This window comes from Eucalyptus grandis, chromosome 3, assembly GCF_016545825.1.
Source record: "Eucalyptus grandis isolate ANBG69807.140 chromosome 3, ASM1654582v1, whole genome shotgun sequence".
Lineage (NCBI taxonomy): Eukaryota > Viridiplantae > Streptophyta > Magnoliopsida > Myrtales > Myrtaceae > Eucalyptus > Eucalyptus grandis.
The window spans coordinates 25,760,391-25,781,879 of NC_052614.1; the positions used below are offsets into that span (position 1 = coordinate 25,760,391).

At 38.2% G+C, this 21,489-nt stretch overlaps 1 protein-coding gene across 5 annotated transcripts; it reads right to left on the reverse strand.

The window, feature by feature from the left end:
- Positions 1-1,447: 1,447 nt before the first annotated feature.
- Positions 1,448-8,063, reverse strand: LOC104437009. Of its 5 annotated transcripts, XR_005549800.1 has the most exons (9): positions 7,607-8,063; positions 5,547-6,790; positions 5,059-5,118; positions 4,741-4,869; positions 4,044-4,097; positions 3,525-3,665; positions 2,277-3,406; positions 2,089-2,195; positions 1,448-2,013 (listed from the first exon to the last, which is right to left on the reverse strand). XR_005549800.1 is itself a non-coding variant. In XM_039310090.1 (8 exons), the coding sequence occupies exons 1-8, from the start codon at positions 7,770-7,772 to the stop codon at positions 2,363-2,365; spliced, it is 2,754 nt and encodes a 917-aa protein (XP_039166024.1). In that variant the 5' UTR covers positions 7,773-8,063; the 3' UTR covers positions 1,448-2,362. The 5 variants fall into 5 exon arrangements, 2 of the variants coding, with proteins under 2 accessions (XP_039166024.1, XP_039166023.1); XR_005549798.1 differs by having other exon boundaries at positions 1,448-2,195; XR_005549799.1 differs by having other exon boundaries at positions 2,089-3,406.
- Positions 8,064-21,489: the final 13,426 nt, after the last annotated feature.

A 21,489-nucleotide genomic window follows, 5' to 3' on the forward strand; every position in this document is an offset into this window, starting at 1 on the left:
CCTGTCAGAACCTTCCCTACACAATATGTATTTTCCTAGAAGTTAGGCGCAGATCACTTTTCTATTTTTAATTTTTTTTGGAAGCTTATTAGTCTCTTTAAACATACTTAATGAGCAATTTTATTTTATGTTATTTTAACTTTTTATGTCACCGATTGCATAATTGTGTTTTTCTTTCGAAGTGTCCATGATTGGGGTAGTTGTGAGTTATTTTCCTGTTGATGATGTTATTAGCTGGACTGTCCACGAGGCATAATTGAGAACATTGATTCTTGCACATGGTGGGAACGAAATTGAGTTATCCATCGTGGCATGGCACGGACCCATTAAAAATATTCGGACCAAAATGATGCGTTGTGTCTACGTTTGCTGATAATTTGAATTTCTATGGCCAGAGTTGTTCCGACATCTTTTGTTGGTATTGATTTCGAACGTGTTCCATGATGTGATTACGTCCACGAACCATCGCACCTTCAGAAAGAATTATTAGTTTTCCAATCGCTACCTTGGTCCCTTTATTGTCTATTTTATTGACGTGGTTCTTGTGTAGCTTGAATTTCACATTTAAGATGCCTCTTACATACAAGAGAGTCGGGTCTTTGGTATATATTTGTGGGTTTGTTTTGTAATATTTTGTACTTTTTAGAACAGTGAATGTCGCTAGTTGTCACTTTCATTGAATTCAATTCTAAAAGAAGTTGAAAGTAAAGCAATAATGAATAACTACAAGGCAATGCCCCTCTCGTCTAAATTTGTGCCGACCTTTGGGGTCGTACTTTGAAAATGAAAGCATACATGATGAATACTCAAGTCTTATTTACAGAGCCATCCATAGGAGACGACTTTGCTGGAAAGGACAGAACGATAGCATGAACAGAGATCGGAATCTTCTTTTCCCTGTGAAGGGAATTACTAAGAAAGGAGATCCTCCAATTCAAGAAACAATTAGTTCAAAGTTGGGTGTGCCAATGGTAGAGTTAAGTTGCAATTACTAAAATTTTTTCAGATGTGGACATAGGTTACTTTGACACTTCTAATTACATTTCTTGTAAGATGGAATATGTCCTTGCAAATTAAGTACCACGATTTTCTTTAAGGGGTCCTTCCACGGTCCGGTAAGAGCAAAACGGGACCGATCCCACTTAATCGATCATAATTTTCTTTTGACATTCGCATTTTACTTTATTAATAATAACTTACGTATTACATATGATTTCTTTAATTTTCTTCGCGGGTTGTAATTTCCCTTTTGTCGTCGTGACTTTTGTGGCTCCGATGGTTAACAACGTTCCAAGAAAATAAGCTCAATCACCCCTGCGTTGCGTCCCTAACTTTCCTTCAACGTTTATAAGTAGCAAAAGTCGATTTTGCAGAACTAATCTGACGGACCACAATTTTTTCCCTTTCGTTTTATCCAACGAATGCGAGACGGGTCCCCGAAAAGTACTTAGCGAACCATAGAATCTCCCTTTTCTTAAGAATAGCAATAATCGAACCTACAAAGCAACTTTCCATGTCTCTTTCTTACGTCAGGCATAGGAATGGTTTCTGATCCCGGCAGTCAAAGCGCTTCGGTAACAAGCATTCACTTTCTCCTTGACGTAGAAGCATCCCTTTAGCTGAACCGCAAGCAGATGTAGAATTGAGGATTAAGCTACTCGTGCTGGTAATCAGTTCTTTTGCTTGTGCTGGTTCATCAACTTTCTAAGGATGTCACGAGTTTTCTTCAGTCTTTGCGACTTGCAAGGGGTTGCACTTGGAACGTTTACTCGTCAATGTGTATCTGCAGAGCGCCCCCATGTTCAAATCCAACTATTCTCCGGTGTAGTTCCCACTCCAACCGGTAGATATGCAACTTGCCGAGATAAAACATATTTAGTTCCACACTTCCCAGGTGGCGTGTGGGCGAGGTGCAGGGTATTGCCTTCATGGAAATTTGTGTATAGGCTTGGATAATTCCCCTGTCAGATATCTTTCCGGTAATGTGAGATCTCTTCTAAAGCGACCTTTCACCTAAATTGAGAGACTTGCCTGCTTAACAAAAAGAGATATACATTATGGAGGACCTGAATTCTAACCAAATGATACCTGACTATTGCCACTTGAATAGGTAATAAGCCTTGCCACGGTCACGCCGAATGGATGATTCTGTAAACATGAGACAGTATCCCTCTAAACTGCTAAAACCTCAGTTCCTGCAAGAATAATAACGAGACATTCACTGAGAAAGCAGAAGCCATATCAAAAGAACCTCCAGGATCATAACAGTTTATAACCTGGACATACGCTTTCCAACTCTTCGTTTTTCCCATTTGCAACTGTGAAAACAACATGGTTTATTCGTCCCATCTTATCTTGAACACTATTGCTTCTTCTTTCCAATGTTAGCCAATAAATCCAGAATTTTCGAGGCCTTCGCTGAATCATTCTGAAGACCATGAGCAGAATCCTCACCAGCCTTACCAGTGACAGCCCGATGTCCGTCAGCATGCTTCAATCTTGTGTCTGTTTCGAACATAGCAGCAAATGCTAACGTTGAGGACAATGCCTTCTGAGCTGAACTTGAGATGTTCCTGTATAGCCTAGGCATTGAATCTGAAGGTTGACCTGGAGTTATTGGAGAAACTGGCAGCTTCCATGTTGTCATGCTAGAGCTCTGTGTCGTACTAGAGGCACTTGGTTTCCCTTGCAGAGATCTGTCAATAGCGTCATTACCAACAGAACTGGAGCCGGATTGTTCTCCAGGTGTAAAGTCATGAAGTGAAGCCTTTCTTGAAGAGAAACGCATCAAGTCCTCTGGTTTTACCACCGGCTCAATCCTTTTGGTCGCTTCATTTGAATTGGGAAGCATTGACATTGGTTGGCTTTCATCATTAACAATATTGTTACTGTCACCCTTCTGTTGAGTAGAGGTAGCATGTTTGAGTATATTCACGTTACTTGTATTAAAAAGGAAGTTAGCTGGTTTCTTCGTATCCGTCTGCTTTGACGAAGAACCAAAAGATAAAAAATTTACTCCTTTTGGTGGCAATAGTGGAGTAGTCTTTGAAATCGTGTCCACATTTTGAACTGTGCCAGAAGCATTTTCTCCAGTATGGATCCCAATTCTGGAACCATCTTTTGCAGATGAACTGCCCTTTTCTGACTTGTTGAAAGAAATCAACAAGGATTTCTCAGCAGAGTTGGAGCTACCTCTTTCAGGTTTGAGCACTGGTAAATTTGTTGCAGAGCCTATCATGTTCGGTTTTAAGTACTTGAAAGTAGCATGGGAAGTGTCTACTGCAGTATGGGCATTGTTCTCGTGGGAGCCAACAATTGTGCCTGGTTGCTTCTTTGGAATCAATGGCATAGCTGGATGATTTGATTCGTTGTTGTAAGTGTTTGAAGCAATTGTAGAATCTTCTATCTGCAGTAATTGAAATAAAGCATGTCAAAGATAACTAAATGAATTTAAAGGATAAACCCCAAGTCCACATCAATGTGCTCTCCTCAATACTTGGAATATAGTAGCCTTGTAGAAGTACCTTATGTGAAAACATACAGTTGTTGCCTCTGCTGCAAAAGCCTTTGGATGCATAATTGCTACAAGGATACTTGGAGAGCTGATGATCAAATGGACAATCGTCTCCTTTCATGCATGAATTTCGTGCATAATGACAGCACGGCTGCAACATGAAAAAGAGAGGAGAAAGAAAGTGGGTCAAGGGTGCTTTATCAGACAAGCATGAAAAGGGATTTCCATCTGTCTTTCCTGCCACTTCAAATACTTGATGGTTTTTAGAGAGACATCTAAGAATAGCATGTTTGCTCTTTAGGTGAGCATTGGCCAAGCTAAAATGTCATTGAAAATGCTTAAGAGCATATTCATACTGACCTTAATCTACAGAGGATGACTTATAATTAGAATTAGTCAGTTTAGTTTACCCCTAAGGCTATTTTAGACCAATATCAACCGGAAAAATTGTTACCAAAAGAAACAGTAACAATAAAAATGGATCTGAAATACAGACAAGAAATTTAAATAATAGGCACATAAACTCTACCTTTGTAGATTTCGTCAAAGGCACAGTATCATGTGAAAATTTGCACTTCTCTCCCTGATAAACCAAAAAAAAAAAAGGGGAATCACAAGGATCAGGGAAATGCTCACCTAAAGAGTAAAATAATAAACTCTGATTGCTTGTGAAGTGCAGAGCAGAAAACAACAACTACTTATTCCAGGATCAACCCCCATTATTACAACACAAAAAAGTACAAGCTTGTTACATGATGACCACCATTCATTACATCTTAAAATGCAACTCGATATGGTCAAAAATTAACCCTGGTAAAGAAAAGACCTATGGGTATTAATAGCAAAAACTTAATTAAGGAAAATGTTCTCAAACAAATAATAACATACATGAGCCTCGGGATTTTATGATAATATGTACCATATAGCGATGAACCGTCTCTTTTTTCCTGCTTTGTACATTACTGGTGTGCTAAAAAAGTTTCTCCATTAATATATGTTTATCTCATAAAAAATATTATGATGAACTGCCAACTAATCCCACCCAGCCACAGAAAACTGAAAGGTACATTTGTAACAGATAGCAAATTAAGGAACCTTCCGCAAAATTTTCACCATTGACAAAGTAGCATATCTCAAGGTAAGCAACAAGTTAAGACCTCAAGGTTTGCAGCTATTAAAGCATTGATAACCCGATGTTGTTGTTTAGGGTGGTAGATTTCTCTTACCTCAGTGCATCTACCCTGGAGATAATGGCGGCAATATGTTACTGTTTTTTGTTTCAGCACTGGTTGCAGTTTCAACCTTTTTACCCCAAGCTCTCTATTCTTTTGTGCTCTCTTTCTTCGTTCCTTTTGCTGGAAAAAAAAGGCTTATGAGCAATTCATATAGTACATATATTGTTTTTAATTATACAAGTCATTAAGTAAAAGTGGAAAATCATACATGTTAAGAATTTTCATGTCAGAGGAAAGTACGACCACATCTTCATAAATATGAATCTCAAACACAAAAAACAATGAAAGAAACTGGATGGGTGGACACACCTTTTTTTTCTCCTTCCTTTCTTTGCTAAGAGTACGTCGTTTTTTCTTATCTTGCAACTCCTGCAGCAGAGCCACATGACAGTTACACGATTCCAAATTCTCATTAAGCAAGAATTTTCATAAAGAAAACTATCGTCCACATATATATACCAAAAGACCATGGCACAAGCCACCTTAACACTTTTTAACAAAGACATGCCACGCTCATTTCTTTTTACCGTTCATCAATACAAAAGGAAAATGATGCCTTAACCACAGGAACATGATGCCATAACCACAGTAACTCCATACTTCCAATCATCACCTTCATGCTAGAGACCTTTAATCATGGCAGCACATAAACGCATCTTCTCAATCTATAAAGCAAATTCACCAATTTGTGGACAATCACACCCTATGATGATATTAGTGCACCAGATACCACAAAGTCGAAATAAAATGTATCTCTCGATAGCAGTGCAGATAAGAAAATGTGTATAGGATCAGACCTTCAATGTATTTACAGCCCCTTGATCTTCAGATTTCTTTTCCAAATAAATATCTGCATAGGAAACTATATCGTTACATCGACCTGCATGAGGGGTCACGTCTTCACTGACTATGCTACCTTGCTTTTTGGCCTTTTTATCTTCAATTGAAGGACAATGTGTACCTACTTTTTCAGCTTCCATAACCACTGACTTTCCATGAAAAGCCATCTGAGGTTCACAAATCTTCTTCCCCCCATTATTTTCATGGTTTTCAGCTTTTCTCACATTAGCAACATCATGGTCCATTTCATCACCGAAAGAAGAGACTCCAGATTTTGTTTCAAGTTTTCCTTTTTCTCCTTCATCAGTGACACTCTCCACAACTGCAACGCATTCAGACACTTGCTCATTGTTGAGCAACTTATTCGACACAGCAATATCATCTAAACGCATATTAGACGCTGTTCCTTCCACCCTAATGCTGTCAGAAATTTCCCCCTCCTCAGCGTCTTGTTCTTCTGTCACTTCCTGAGGCAAATTTAATGTACTATCTGGGAGATGCACATCCGTGTCTCTTGTACATGGATGTTGTACTTCATTCTCTCCAGTCAATGCCTTGGTTGCTGAGAGTGGACATTTCTCTTCGAAATTCTGCATTGGAGTAGGAGCAGAACCAATTGCAATCTTTTGACTACAATCATTTATATCTCCTTGCAGGTGACTCTGACTTGTAGGGTCATCTACAACTATTTGTTCACCAGAATGTTGTTGATTGGTACTTAATGAATCCCCTATACCACCAACATGGCGTTGATCATCCATGAGCTCTACTATAGAATTATCCTGATGAACAGGTGCAATGCCTTCATCATTCAATAGGATGCTTATATCGTCAATGTCCATATGCTCCAATTCAAATCCACTTTCTTCTATATTAACCCCTAAGATGCTCTTCATGACCATCTCATCCTTTGGGGTTGAAGGATTAACACCATATTCTCTATCTGCTCTATTGGCTATCTCATCCATCGGAACTTGAGCTTCACTAGATTCTCTGTCCTGAGAGCTTAGACCTTCCAACTGTCCATCAGCAACATTTGATTTCTGAGCACTTTCGAATTCTCCTGCAATGGGAAGTCTGTCACTCTGTCCTGATGAATGTTCAAGTGGTTTACAATTTGAACCGGCCACTTCCAACTCAACTTGACCTTGTTCACAAAATTCCTCTCCAGTTTTTTCTCCCCTGTCATCATGGGCATCATCTTCAAGATAGAGAGACAAATCATTAAAGAGAAAAAGCAAACAAATTAAAGGACTCCATTGAAGCCATTGTTAAGACTGTAGATCAATCTTGTTGAGAATGCATTTTTATATAACATCACCATGAGGTTAAAATCGGATTTTAAAGTTGTATAATTTTAAAACAATGAAAAAAATAAAGAAATATTCCATCTTTATCATCGTAGATGTTAAACAATAATGTAAAAAGCACTACAAATAAGAAACAACGATAATACCGATATATATCAAGCAGTTCGCCAAGGAAAAGCATTTTACAAGCACAGACCAACTATACGATAGTTTCATAGTCCATACCTTCATGTGCAGCATAATACAGACCAAACAGACCCAGCAGTCTAGATACAATCAAAAAGCACTAAGAAAGACACTGATAACTACTCTGGAATGAACCTTGAATATTTCTCCCGGCATTTTGATTGATCAACTACCTCCATCATCCTCATAAGCTAAAAAAAAAAATCATCATACGCAAGACGACGACTTCTTCAGTGGGTTTGCAATGTTGTTCAAGTGCTAGAGCTCTAAAAACTAATTGTGACGTTTCGCCCAGCTCTATCCTTGTTCCAGACTATGGCCCTTGCATAGCGCATAACCAAAATTTCTCTCCTTTGGACTCATAACTCAAAATTTCACCGACTCTACAGCGTTACACGATTCAGGCGACGGAAAGATCTCAATACAGGGCAAAGCGGTGAAAAGCTACGTAAAGCAACCCCAAGCCACATTATTAAACTCCAATTTCAGAGGGGGAGACAAAGGCGGTGCGGTGCGGATACCTGGACTCGGCCAGTGAGTGTCGAACTTGACGAGGCGCGGAGCGTAGCTCGGGTCGCCGCAGAGGGAGAAGATGCGGACCAGGGCGTCGCAGGTCTCGCTCCTGAGGCGCGGCCTCTTGAGCAGAGGAAACGCCGGCGTCGCCGATCGGAGCTCCGAATCCTCCATCGCAAACGTCGCCGGAGAATCGCAGGGCCGACGGCGTGAGCCCTCCCCTGGCTCGAGCAAGTCGCCGGCTCCCCGCCGCCGCCGCCGCCGCTACGCTCGCCGGCCGGCCGTGGCGGTCTGGAAGGGCGTCGACAGCCCTCGGCGATTCAAGGAGAGAGGAGAGAAGATCGTCGACGGATCGTGCTTTGCCGTTTCGCGCGCTAAGAGGGAGAGCGACGGAGGAGGCGCGCGCCGTCGCTGCAGTTTTAAGCGGAGCACGTCGGCGGAGGTGAATGAATTCGAGATTGCGAGACCAACCGCCCTTTTTCGAGTCTTTCGTTTGTCTTGGCCTAAATATTTTCTAAAGAAAATCGATATTGGAAATATAATTTATTAGCTAATTATATAAATCGATACAATCAATAATATTTTGAAAATTATTTTTTAAATTCTTCATTTTCTGGCCAAATAGTAATTATTTATATTCTTTTATTTCTCAAAACCCAAAAAAAAAAAAAAAACAAAAATCCGTTTAATGACATCAACTAATTTTTTTTATCTCTTTAGACAAATGTGTTCCCGATAATAGATTGGAATAGAATTGAAAAGTTAAAAAGAAGCTATTTCTTTATTTTTCAAAAATAACTCAAAAATCAAGCAACTTTCTTTTTCTTTTCTTCTTCCTTGAGCCGATGACCTCGTTCAAGCCTCATCACTCAAGCCTCATAGTGGCTAGGCGACCTTAGCCTCCCAAGGCCTAGGTGCCCCCAACCAGTTAGAGAAAGAAAAAGAAGAAAAGGAAAAATGTCAAAAATTATTATAAAATTAAAATAATTTCTAAGTCATAAAAAATTTGAGAGTTGTTGCAAATGCATCTTTATTTCAAGAATAAAGATTTTATATAGTTATCGAACGCATTCCGATATTGATAAACTCGTTTCTAGGATAGAATAAAAAAAACTATTTCTACCATAAACGGGTAATTTTTATATTTTTTATTCAATAGTCATCGTAGGTCTCAATTCTCAAAAATCCATGGGAATGCCCCTTTTTAAGAGAGAAGGCAACAAAGAGAAAAGTTCTAAGATTTAAGCTCAATACAACCCAAAACCTCTAACTATATCATTAATGTCATATTTATCGTAAACTAATTTTGTGCCACAAAAATTACCAAAAAGGTACAACCATATTATATTTACTGTAAACCGGGCACACTTGTGCCATAGGTGCTCAAATCAATTCTTATCTAATGAAAAATCTCAAACTAATTTGTTCATGCCATATTCACCCTAAATTAATACATTTGAACTAAATGAATCAGTTTATGTAAATGCGGCATGGGTTGCACCAATTTGGGAATTTTTATGAAACAAAATTAGTTTATGATAAATGTAGCATGAACATTGCAGTTTGAAAGTTTTTAGGATACAAAAATTAATTTTAAATAAATATGGCAAGTGTATCAATATGAATTTTTTCCATGGCATTAGCTCAAATTGTAATCTCGTATGAATGGAAGGAAAAGGATGGAGATACAAAATTACGAGACATTATAAGAGATTAGGAGGGATTAATGTGTTCAACCTACAATGATGCTTAGGCTACATTTGTTTCACCGAAAACTTAATAATAAAGTAAAATATTTAGCGTTAGTTTATTTTATGGAAAATGAATGATTTATAAAATAATTTCTTAAAAATGGTTGCTTGAAATAAATAGTCCATGAAAAATATTCTCAAAAGCAACAATTATATTTGTCTAAATATTTTTGTGGACAATGAAAACATTTTTTGTTTATTCTGTCTAAAGCAATAATTTTTAGGAAATTTTTTTCCAAATCATTTATTTTTCACAAAATAAACATAATCTATGGAAATTGTTTTCAAGGAAAAATGGTTAATTTTTATTTTTTTGGTGGTTTAGTATTTCTAGTTGATGGAAGAATGCTTTTTTCCTTAAATCGATTAATTTTTTTTGTCATTTAAACACCAAAAATTGAAAAAAAAAATATTTGAAACGATTTTCCTTTGAATAAATGGACCTTAATCATAATAGTGTTCCCCTTTTGTTCGCATCCAAATGACATTACACACAAATCCCTTTAAATGCTATCTAATCTTTCTCATGTAAGAACTTAAATTCATTTTTCTTTTTGGATTAATATCATGAAAACCCAAAATGATATATTTGTGACAAATTTATCTCAAATTAATTTTTTGGCCATCAAAAACCTTAAACTAGTACATTTTTGATAAATTTATCCCAAACTAGTAAACTTATGATAAATTTATTTTTTGTTAGTTTCTGTTAAATTTTACTGTAAAATTGTTAAGTTGAATGATATGCAATATTTGATCTGTGTATTAGCTTAGGATTTTACTATTCGTTTGTCAAAATTGTATCGATTTTATGGCTTTTTTGGTATTATTCTAATTTAACGAACAATATATTTATCACAAATATATTAGTTTGAGGTTTTTAGTGGTCAAAAATTGTAATAAGGTAAAATTTGTTACAAATATATTAGTTTGGGGGTTTTCATGACATTAACCATTTTTTTTTTGCTTTAAATAATTTAAATTCATTATTTTCATTTTAAATCACCAAGACATATATGGTAAAATGATTTTATGAAAAAATGATTATAGACATATTACATTGATGACTAATTAATCGAAATACAAGTAACAAGTCACAAATCGAAATACTTTTAATCTAGAACAATGCAAAACATTCTATGTACACTTTTGGATACTTTCCCGACATGATTTCAAACCATGTGCAAATGATCGAAGTTAATTGAAAATAGAATACCTAATTTACATGATGATGGATATTATTAGCATTTAGAATGGCTCTCATTTGTCCAAGTAATCTGTTCATTTGTCAAGAGTCTTGTTAATAAGTGCTTTTGAGACATTTGATAATCATATTTACTAAAGAAATATTTTCATTTTTAATATACTATTTACAGGAAAGTATTCCAAATACTTAGTACATACATATACTAAATCAATCTAAACCGCTAAATATCATGTGTGTTTATATTAGATTCACTATTTTTAATTAATCTGGATTCATTTTACTATATATGTTACTATTGAAGGTGTTGCATGAATTACGGAAAAGATGATGATAAATTATTGGGTTAATACTTCAAAAAATCCCAAATTGTTATAGTTATGAAAATTGACTAAAAATTATTTTTTTACCATGAGAAATCATAAATTGATATACTTATAATAAATTTATCACAAAAGACCCTACTCTCCATTAATTTTTAAAGTAGATTAATGTTAAAAAAATCATAAACTAGTAAGAAAGATAAAACTCTAAACTGACACATTTGTCAATTCTTACATGTTATTTAACTTAGAAATTTGATGTTAAAATTTAATAAAAATTAATATAAGATAAATTTATTATAGATATATTAATTTGAGTAAACAATTATAAAAGTTTTGATTTTTTTTTGGTAAATTTAACTTTTTTTTTTTTTAATTGAGACACTGAACAAGTACGGATGAAAACCATATGATAATAACTCGCTCAGGCAATTGTCCCCGTCTCCCTGCCATGACCAGTCCTCCCACCACACGTGTCGGCCTTCCCTTCGGCTGGTCCCACCGCCAGAATATCCGGTAACGCTACAGTCACAGTCCCACAGTCCCAGGCACAATTCAATGCTTGACAATGAAGTGACCATTTTCTGTCATACGATGGACTTGACGAGGTGATTTATTCTTTCGCGACGGAATGAGATCGACGGAGGTTCACATTCTCTTCCATGCCTTACCTGAGATTTGCGACGAAATAGGACACGAAGTGATGCAAAAGACAACCTTTTCCACCTCAACAAACTTTTGCTCCATCAGTCTTGGCTCTATTATCTGGACCGTCATCCTTGTTGCAGTATGATTTGAAAGATTTTCCAGAGCCCAAACCTGTCAGCAAGTCCGCAAAACTTACCTTTGAGGGATGTAATGTTGTATTGGATCTCGACAGAGGAAAATGGTCACTCATAGTGCTGCTCCTCCTGGCAACATGGCACGACTGAACTTTGGTGGGTCAGCATTAAATGTTGTAAATGGCAAAAACTTCTCGTGATATCCGTGTCCGCTTGTTTCACCTATGGTTATGTCGAAACCCAACCGTAGTGGAAAGTCTGCTTTTCATCATGGGATTCCAAATGTAGATATGGATGTATATCAATTTGACCTGGTCCACGCAGTCGTCAATGACACAATTTCTAGTAAAAAGGATATGCTGGATTTTTCTTGTTCGGGCAAAGGACCATATGGAACATGTTCTGAACACGTGAATTTGTGAAAAGTTTCCATTACAAGCAGATGAATGAGGAGGTCATGTTCCATCAGTTTCCTTCAGTGTGTGTCCTCGAGTCTACTGTCTAAGAACAAGTGAGTGATTATGTAACTTGGTCTTAGTAAATGGATAAGAGATGCCTCTTTAGCAGAAATCTTGACAGTTAGCTCTGTTTTGGCTATTGTAAGATGGGATTTTGCTGCTCAGCAATATGGGTGTAGTGGGTATTGTCTGTTCATGCCACTACTCCCATATGTCTCTCTCTAAGTTCTGCAAGGTAACTTTCAGTCATATGTTATTAAGTGTAATGCTTTCTACATGGTAGATATCCATACAATTGGATAATTATTATTCTGGAATCTGGGCAGGTTATTTGGATAATGGCCCTCACAAATGCTGGAGAACTGATTCAGTTTGCTGTTTCTTTTCAGCATTCAGGGTCATCTGATGCTAACCCTGGGGATGTGGTTCTTATGGATAATGGACAGACCATAGCTCAACGGCGTTAGCTCTATTTTGAAAAGTTTGGGGTAAGTTGATCCGTGGTTTCTCAATAGTATTTATGCACCCGGAGTTTATCTACTTTGCTAGTTTTCCTTAAACGATATGTATTCTGCTCAAAATTTTGTGCTTCACTAGGTGCAAACTTTTTCTAACTTGGCAGTGAGTATTGCAGGAGTATTTTAGGGTGTTTGCATGTATCTTTCTGCACGCAGATGGAGCTTCTTGAGGAAAGTGAATACATATGTAATCTGTGATTTGAGTCTTAAAGCACATGCTTATTGGTTAAAGAGTCTCTATGTACATATATGTTTTCTTTTCTTCAGTATCTTGATAAATCCTAGCGCAGCCATAGTTTCTAAAATCATTATGATGAGGAGTATGAAATGTGCTAGATAATGAACCTAGCTTCCTAACTATCCCTGTGCTTTTTAAAAAACTGCTAGAGATCCAGCTTAATTTAATCTGATGTTTGTCCAAGCATGAACTTCTTTGGATACACCATTGCTTCTTTACAAGGGTGCTCTCAATATATATTTTACAAATGCATGTTGTCCCAGTTATCTAAGCAGGAGTTAATGTCCACTTTTCTATAAATTTTGTTTAGGTGGTTCAGATTTATTCATTAGAAAGTGTATGTCCATTTTAAGTTTTCTGTAATTGATAATACAGAATCCTATTTCTTTCCTATGTATGTATGCATAAACAGATTGTCTACTTCTTGTGGGTCAAGTCATCCATGCAGATGTCTGCAGGCATGGATAACCTGACCTGTCTCGTAAGCAACTCCACCTTGCTTACAGGTCTCTTCTATGCTATGTATTGTTTGAAGTGAAGTGCAATATTATCTTTTGGCATGTTTTGAAGCAACAAGACAACTGGATGGTGACATTTTCATGCTGCTTTAGATTATGCTTCCAGAAGACCAGTGGGGTGGGACTGGCCTGAAGGTTTATCTGGAACTACCGGCTTGGCTAATTCTAGCTTGTTTATGCTCAAATGTAGTAGCACAAGCCTCTGTCAGTTGGCTGGTTCACATGGATGTTTAACGGGGCCTGGGCAGCATTCTGTTGATGTTGTATCATCAATTGACCAGCATTTTGCTAACAATTTTGTCATTGATGGGTCGCAAAACAAATTGCAGAGAAGCATTTAGGGTATAAACAACCTTCTTTTTGAGGCATTGCCTTACTGTTTGGACCAGAATCAGCATGTTGCAAGAGAGAATGAAATATTTGAGTGTCAAAGGTCATGGTGTTTCGGCACATCTAGTTCTCGTGCTAAGAAAACCAGTTAATGGGAGCCAATCTTCCCGTTATATTGGCTCCATCAGGAAAATTGCAGTTGCATCCAACGAACTTCCTTCTTTTCAGAATTCAAGAAACCTAGTTGAAGATTTGGGGATTTGGTTCATTGGGATGAAAACTGCAAATGATTGTGTTTCAGTAGATAGAGATCCTGCTGCTTCAAAGGTTGAGTTGGGACTTGGGCAGCCACATGAGCAAAATCGGGCTTCAGGGAATTCATTCCAATCTTTCATGGGCTTAGGATATTTGGGCTCATTGTTTAATAGGTCAAAGACATTCCATGAGCAAATGGTACATAATTGTAAGCGAACTGTTCTTATCAATAATAGCAATCAGATAATATCAATGTGGTCATTATGATCATGATTTCTGCTACTTTTCCAGTTAAGCGACTGACCAACTTAGTCCTGAATTTGATGCAGCGGCTACTGTTAGTAAGATGGAGGAATCTAGGAGGAGTCTTAAAAATGACATGAGCTCATTGAGTGCCTGTCCAAGAAGAGAAAGACAGGTGAACCGCAGGAATCTCGCCTATAGTGTGAATAGATCAGTCCATAGCCATATTAAAAATGGTGAAGGTCATACAGACAAGAGCTCAGAAATTTCCTTGTTTGAACAATCTGATAATATTATTGGGAGTGGACCATACAAAGATTACAATGACAAGCAGTTGGGGCATCGACCCCATTATATTCTCTGGGGACCCTTGAAGACCATTCTTAGCTGAGGCGTGTCTGGTGTACTCCTTTGGTTGCTGCTGTTTGCAGTGAAGCCGTGCGCTTTATCCTCCCTCGCTGGGGTGCTTGTTGTTTGGTAGCCGGTTGTTCATGCCATGCTAGTTTTTGGTTTTGTTTTGTTTCGTTGCCATGCGTTAGGTGGCTTTTACATCTCGGCATCCTTCCACTCTTTATCTTTTCTCATTTTGAGTGTAAGTTTTGGTGCCGAGATCTTTTTTACATTTGGCCTTTCCTCAATATATTTCTTACCGTTCACCAAAAAAAAAAAAAGATTACAATGACAATATGGAAGGCTGTGAAGTAGTAAAGCCCATGTTATGGCATTCCATCTCTGATACTGCTAAGCGTGATTCAGTTGATGTTCACCCAATTTTTTATTATGTTCCAAAAGGGCAGTTGGACAACTCTTGCCTTCCAACAGAATCAAGGTTTACAATTCAAGGAAAGGAGGAAAATGTAGCGTCTTTTTCTGGTTTTACTGTTGGAAGTTCAGTGAAGAGGAATCACTTTTCAGATGGATTACTTAATCAGCCTCAAGATGCTGCTTTCAATAGAGAGAGTAATAGTCTCGGGGAGAAGTTCTCACATGGTAGTGTTCATAATGGTGACAACTTCCTCAAGCCTATTATTTCACCCATGTGTCTTAGGCTCACTTCGCCATTGCAAGCATCATCATCAGGCTCCCATCTGGAGCCAAATATGAACCCAACTTCGTCAAAACAAGGAGCCAAATATCAACATGACCTCTTGTCTACTTGATGACAATATGAGATTTCTTGCATTGAGGCAAATAGTAGATTTATCTCAACAGCATCAAGCAATTTTGGGGTTAATGAGCCATGGTAATGAGGGGTACAGTGGCTCCTCTTCTTTCCAAATGCAAAATACTCTTTTTGATCCATTAAAAGTAGCTGGAAAGGACGGGACACAATCTACTTGTAGACAGAATGATTTTGAGTTGGACACCACCTTACTGCCTGCTGTTGCTACTACCAGGATGTTTGGTTCCTCCTGAAGCTGGCAAGCTACTTTGCATGATTTTACGTATCAGTGTCTTAAGTTTAGAGGTTTAGATGATTGTTTGTGTTCTTTGTGAGGTATGAATCAATTAGAGTTTACACTTTTCCAATTTTATCCAGGTCAGAATCACTTGTGTGATGTTTCAATGGCTACAGCAACTTTATTTTCACTAGAAGCTAATATGCGGTGTCAAACTCCCCAGGGGCCTCTTCAACATAAACAGCCCTCACCAAGGTCGTTCTCTTGATAGAGTATCTGGTTCAGTTTATGAGTCTGATGCCATGAGCTGAGGCTGTGCATTATGTCTTTTCAGAGGAATAAATTGTTTGAACTGCATGTCAGTACATGAGTTCTTGTGAGCTAAAATAGTTGCTTCCACATGAGAAAAAATTAAATTTGCATGGAATAGAACCCATAGTGCATCTCATAGTTCAAGAACCTTGAGGATATCTGGCATTGGATCTGTGTTCCTTTAATTTATAATGCAACATGAGATTCTCTCCTCTAACTTGTCAGTTTCAATTGCCAGACTTAACCAATCTGAAAGAGTATTCCCTGCACCAACCATTGTTGAGAGATGCTGTCCCATATTGGGTTCTATGTGCTTTCCAACCATTTCTATAGGTGCTAGGCAGATGAAGAATACAAGAGGAAGTTTTGAATTTCAAGCTGACAGAATTTCTGAAGATTGGACAGAAAGGGCTGGTAGCCAACCTCACATGTTTGTTGCTGCAGAAAGTGTCAAAGATAATGCTCTTTTGGAGGAGAAGCATGTAGTCTTAGATCAGAGTGTTGACTTATCAGGGAAGATTCTTGAGAGCAATGTCAATCTGTCTATTCAATGTAGTGATGGTCCTAGTGAGGTGGAAGGGAAGGGCAATACAATTTGCATGGACCATGTGGGACATTTGGCGGGTGGAAGAGGAAATAAAGTCCAGCTTGATAGGGCTGGTAAATGCTTTAATAGGGCTGAGCAGACAGTTGACTCTTTGAAAGAACATGAAAAATTCTATTGTTTCTTCTGGATGCTCTGTCCCTGCGGTGACTCAAGCATCAATTACAGTTAACAATGACAGTACTTGTGCTGTTGATGCTCAGCATGTTGAATGTGCAAATTGACTTGTGGTTGATGAAGGATCAGGTGTTGATCAATGCTGCTTACCTGATTACCTTTCTGAAAGCAAAGGAAGTGCTGAGTTTCATTGCACCCGTCCTCAGGCCTATACTCAAGGAGAATTACCTTCAAAAGTAACTTCTAATCACCTGCCTAATAGTCTTCTGGGTGAGCTGAAGTTCATGGGTTCCTTGACATGGAACAAAGGTCAAAATCAAATCGATGATGACCTTTGTGTTCATAAAAGGTCAAAGTATCTGCATAAACCAAAGACTGTGTTGAAGATTCAGAAGAGACGGAGGGTGATGAAGTTGAGTGAACTGGGATCATCCTTTTCCACTGCAGGTCATACTAGAAAAACAACATTTACTGGTTATAACAACCATGGCTCTTGCTTGTTTGAGGATAAACAAATTTATCTCCATTCTGGTCATTGAACATCTTGTTTGGCTGATGATTGTTTTTGTAGAACCAATTTCAGGTGCTACCAATCTCCATTAGGTCCCTCAAAATCATCATCCCGGAAAAGAAACCTGCAGATAATATACAACGAAGAGGACATAAGGAATAAACAAGCAGCTATCAGAGATCACATTAATTATGGTAAAGATACCCCAGTTAGATGTGTGAAGAAGTTCAGGGGAATAAGTGCTAGCGATGCTTCTGGGCAGCCAAATTTGAATGTGAGGTTTCATGAAAATGCTGAGAAGTTAACCGAGCACGAATCAATTGGTTTCATAAAGGCATCTCCACTGCAGTTCAATGCCAGTTGAAAGATGGCAAAACCTATGGTATATGGACTATATATTGAAATATGTAGAGGAAACTTTGAATTATATGTGTCAAAGCCAGCAAAAATCATTTCACTGAGCAGGATTCTCAAAAAAGTGAGAAAATGTGAAGCACCTGAAATCTGTGGGGATATGCTAGCATGCATGAGTGAGTTGAAACAGGCTGCATATGGAGGAAGTGATGCATCAGCCAATGGAATATCTGATTCGGTGCCAAACGAAGACAGTAAAAGCCATGATGTTAGATCCTGCAAATTGTCGCAACATTCTGCTGCAAAATCATCAATAATTGCATGCCTGGAAGAAGATGAATTGTGTGCAGGAAAATGTTGGAAAAATAGTGTTGTTGGTACTCATGCTCAACTGGAACCAAAGTTTGGGAGAGTGCAGGAGCGTACACGTAGCCTTAATGAGCTATCTTTGCCAGGTAAACGTGCTTTCCATGCCACAGCTGACATTTGGAACTGGTAGATTGCTCTTTATGTTGAAAGGAAAAAAAAAGTTCATTGTTGAGTTCGAAGCAATTCCTGTGTAAATGTGAAACTGTGGCTGGTCCTTGCATCCCCTATAATTTGTGAAAAGAAACCAGTTGGTTTATGATGAATATAAGGGTGAATTCCTTTCCATTGCTGTTAGCTGATATTTTTTCCTTTCCCTTTAATGTTGCACTTTGTGTTTTCTACTATATAGAATGAATCTATCCGAGCAATATGACTAACCACGTTAGAACTGATGTATCACATCATTCATGATAAATACATAAACCAGTCTTCAACAGGTACCTTATAAATGTATTGGCCTGAAAGATGTTTGTGTATGTATATCACTATTTGACCTGGTCATTGAGCATAATTAAAAATCAATTCAGTCAAACTTTTGCCTCTTCTAGTTATCTAAGCAGTTTCCAAATGATTATACTGGTGGATAATGGCTTAAAATGTGTTTTTAACAAGTGAACAGAAGGCCCCTCCCCCCCTTCTCCTCTCTCTCTCTTGATATGCACCTTGCGTGCGCCCCATGAACCATTATATTCCTTTTTGATCTTTATCCTATTTGTTTCTCTGGCCAGATAAATTTTGCAGTGGGAAGAGATCCTTCATTCTGGAAATTGATTTTCTCCTGAATGAGTTCTAGTTATTTAATGAAGAGAATGCATGTGACTCTATCACTGTGAAAAGTAAAAGTCATATAGGACAGCACAAAAGAACTTTGCTTCTGAAAGTATATTCAAGATTTAATGGTTTGTAACAACTAAGCTCTCTCTGGGATTTGCTCAAGAATAAGAATGAGGGATCTAATGCAAATTCCATCTAATAAGCTTGGATCAAATTCAGGGGGTGATACTATGCTCGGGGAAGATTAAGTGATTATAAGTGAATTGGTGGTATCGATCTGGATTTGTGCATGCTCCATTAACATCATCTTTTAACTTTCCTTTTTCAAGTGGCTCGTTGACATGATTTCTTCTTTTTAATTAATGAAAGTTGCATGCCTTCGGGAGTGAGCCCCAGTTCCAAGACATTTTCCCTGAAGAATAGCAGAACTGTGACAACAAAGAGATTTGAGTGTAATCTTGAAGGATACTCAGACAGAAAGAGTTCCTGCACATGGAATATGTGATGTTTCCACAATTAAGTGAGCAATGAAGTTGTTTGATTAGGACTCTATTCCTTGATAACTGGGTCTAGGTACACGAAGACTAGGAAGGCCTCGTGAGATTGAGCCCATGGTGCCTGTGCCTAGGTCCATGGAGGATGGGCTTGACATATTGATGCCCAAGGTCCATCAAGGCCAACTTGGGATTGTCAAGGTCGAGCCTAGTTCCTCGATGTCCAAGCTTGGTCCAAAGAGGTGGGGTCCACATCCTTTAAGCCGAGGTTGAGACCTTATGTCATGACTCAGTCCGACGAGAGAGGGGAGTGCTCATCGGGGTCAAAAGGTCCTAAACGAGGAGCCACTCTTAGTAGACTTCCTAGATGGCGAAGGAGGTAGGAATGAGCCGAAATTTGCAACAAATAAGGGGGAGAGCGTTATTAGAATATATATGTGAAATAGGAATTTAATTCATAAGAAATAATTTATGATGTAATGGAAACTTTATAGTATTAAAATTCCAATGTTAAGTGTGGTCAAGTAAGAGCATTATTAGGATGAGTAATCACTTTGAAAAATGTCCACTTGTACACCAAAGGATAAAACCATGAGATTGGTATTGGACAAGCAAAAGTTGACAATACCTTGAGTGAGTTAATTCATGGGTGTCGAAGTATGGTATCAAAAGAGACCCTTTTCTATAGACCTATAATGACTCAATCTGGCAAGAGCGAGGAGTGTTTGTTGGGGCCTAAGGGCCCGAACAAGGAGCAACTCTTGATCGACTTCTAGAATGGCTAAAGAAGGAGGAAAGAATTGAGCTATACATTAAATAGGATGCACCGAACATGGGGAGAGCATTCTTAGGATATGTGCGTGCGTGCATGCGTGCGTGCATGTGCGAAGTCGGAATTAACTCACAAGAGGTGCCTATTGATGTAATTATAATGCTTAACATTAGAAGAGTATTATTAAGATGGGTGACCTCTTAAAAAAGTGTTTGCCTCTGCCCAAAAGATATAACCATGAGGTTCAGTAAAGGTTTGGTCAAAGTGAACAATATTCTGAAGAAGTTAATCCAAAGGTGTCACACCTCAATGCGCATGATCGGCTCTATAGAGGCCGAGCTTGGGTCTCCAATGGTCATGCTCGATGCTTGTCTTGGTTCTTTAGTAGCCGAGCTCAAATCCAAAGTGGCTAGGCTTAGGTCCCTTGAGGCTTGGCGTGAGACCTCCTTGCTCAAGCCTAGGTCCCTAGCAGCCATGCTTGGATACCAGCTCCCATGCCTAGGTCATTAGCACTTGGCCTGGTCCCTCAAGGCTAGGCCTAGTGCTCATGCCTTGACCTTAGCCACCATGCTTGGATACTTGGCTCCCTCACCCAAGTCATTGGTGTTTGGCCCAAGCCCATTGAGGCTAGGCCTAGTTCTTTGGCAATTGAGCTTGTATCTAAAGAGGTTAGGCTCAAGTCCCTTGAGGTCAAGCCGGAGATCCCATTGCCCATGCCCAAATCCATTGAGGTTAGGCCCAATACTTTAGCAATCAAGCTTGTGTCTAAAGATGTTGGGCTCATGTCCCTTGAGGTCAAGCCTGAGACCCCGATTCCCATGCCAAGGTCTCTTGAGGCAGCCTCTTTTCTTTAAGAAAAGAAATAATTTCGCACGCAATTGGATCAAAGCATGGTTTTCAACATGAACAAACAATATCATAATCACTTGATCAATATATTTTTTTATATAATGAAATGGCATAACTTTTATAGTGTATTACAATAATTTAATTATACCCAAAAACATAAAATGGGTTAGTTCCTAGGTAAAATGGGAACCAAAATAGAACCAACCAGTTCATAGTCCTAAAGCCTCTTCGTTCTTGTTCATAAGTGCAACGTTTACACATGTCTCGACATTGCTCACGTGCTGTGTGAAGTCCTAACCCACAATATGACTTAAGCATTGGAGCTCGCTTACTAATTTGGCAAGTTAGTCCCCAAAGTCGAATATTCTTCAACTGAGGCTAGATTGGGTTGGATTTGAATTGTTGAAATTGCATTGCATAAAAATTAGTCTTATCAATTAAATTGATCGATTTGGGATGGGCTATTTTCAAATTGACCCGACCCACTAGTTTAATGAGCCTAATTTAAAAAAAGAACAATGTAGGGCGATGATGATTAAAAAGCCTGTTGTTTGATTGATAAACCAATGAACAAGTAAATTCCTTCAGGCATTCAATTCTTACACCAATCTGAGAATTTGCATCGTGTCAAATTTTTGTTCACTCTAGTGCATTGAGATCATATATTACAATATTTTGGATAAGCAAACTAGAAATCCTAAAATTTACTAGTAAA

Excerpts from the sequence above, each read along its gene's own strand:
- LOC104437009 (XM_039310089.1), bottom strand. The coding sequence starts at position 7,772 with ATGGAGGATTCGGAGCTCCGATCGGCGACGCCGGCGTTTCCTCTGCTC. Across the intron at positions 4,870-5,058 it reads AAAGGAAGGAGAAAAAAAAG|CAAAAGGAACGAAGAAAGAG; the intron begins GTGTGTCCACCC and ends TTTTTTTTCCAG. Across the intron at positions 3,666-4,043 it reads CTTTGACGAAATCTACAAAG|CCGTGCTGTCATTATGCACG; the intron begins GTAGAGTTTATG and ends TTCATGTTGCAG.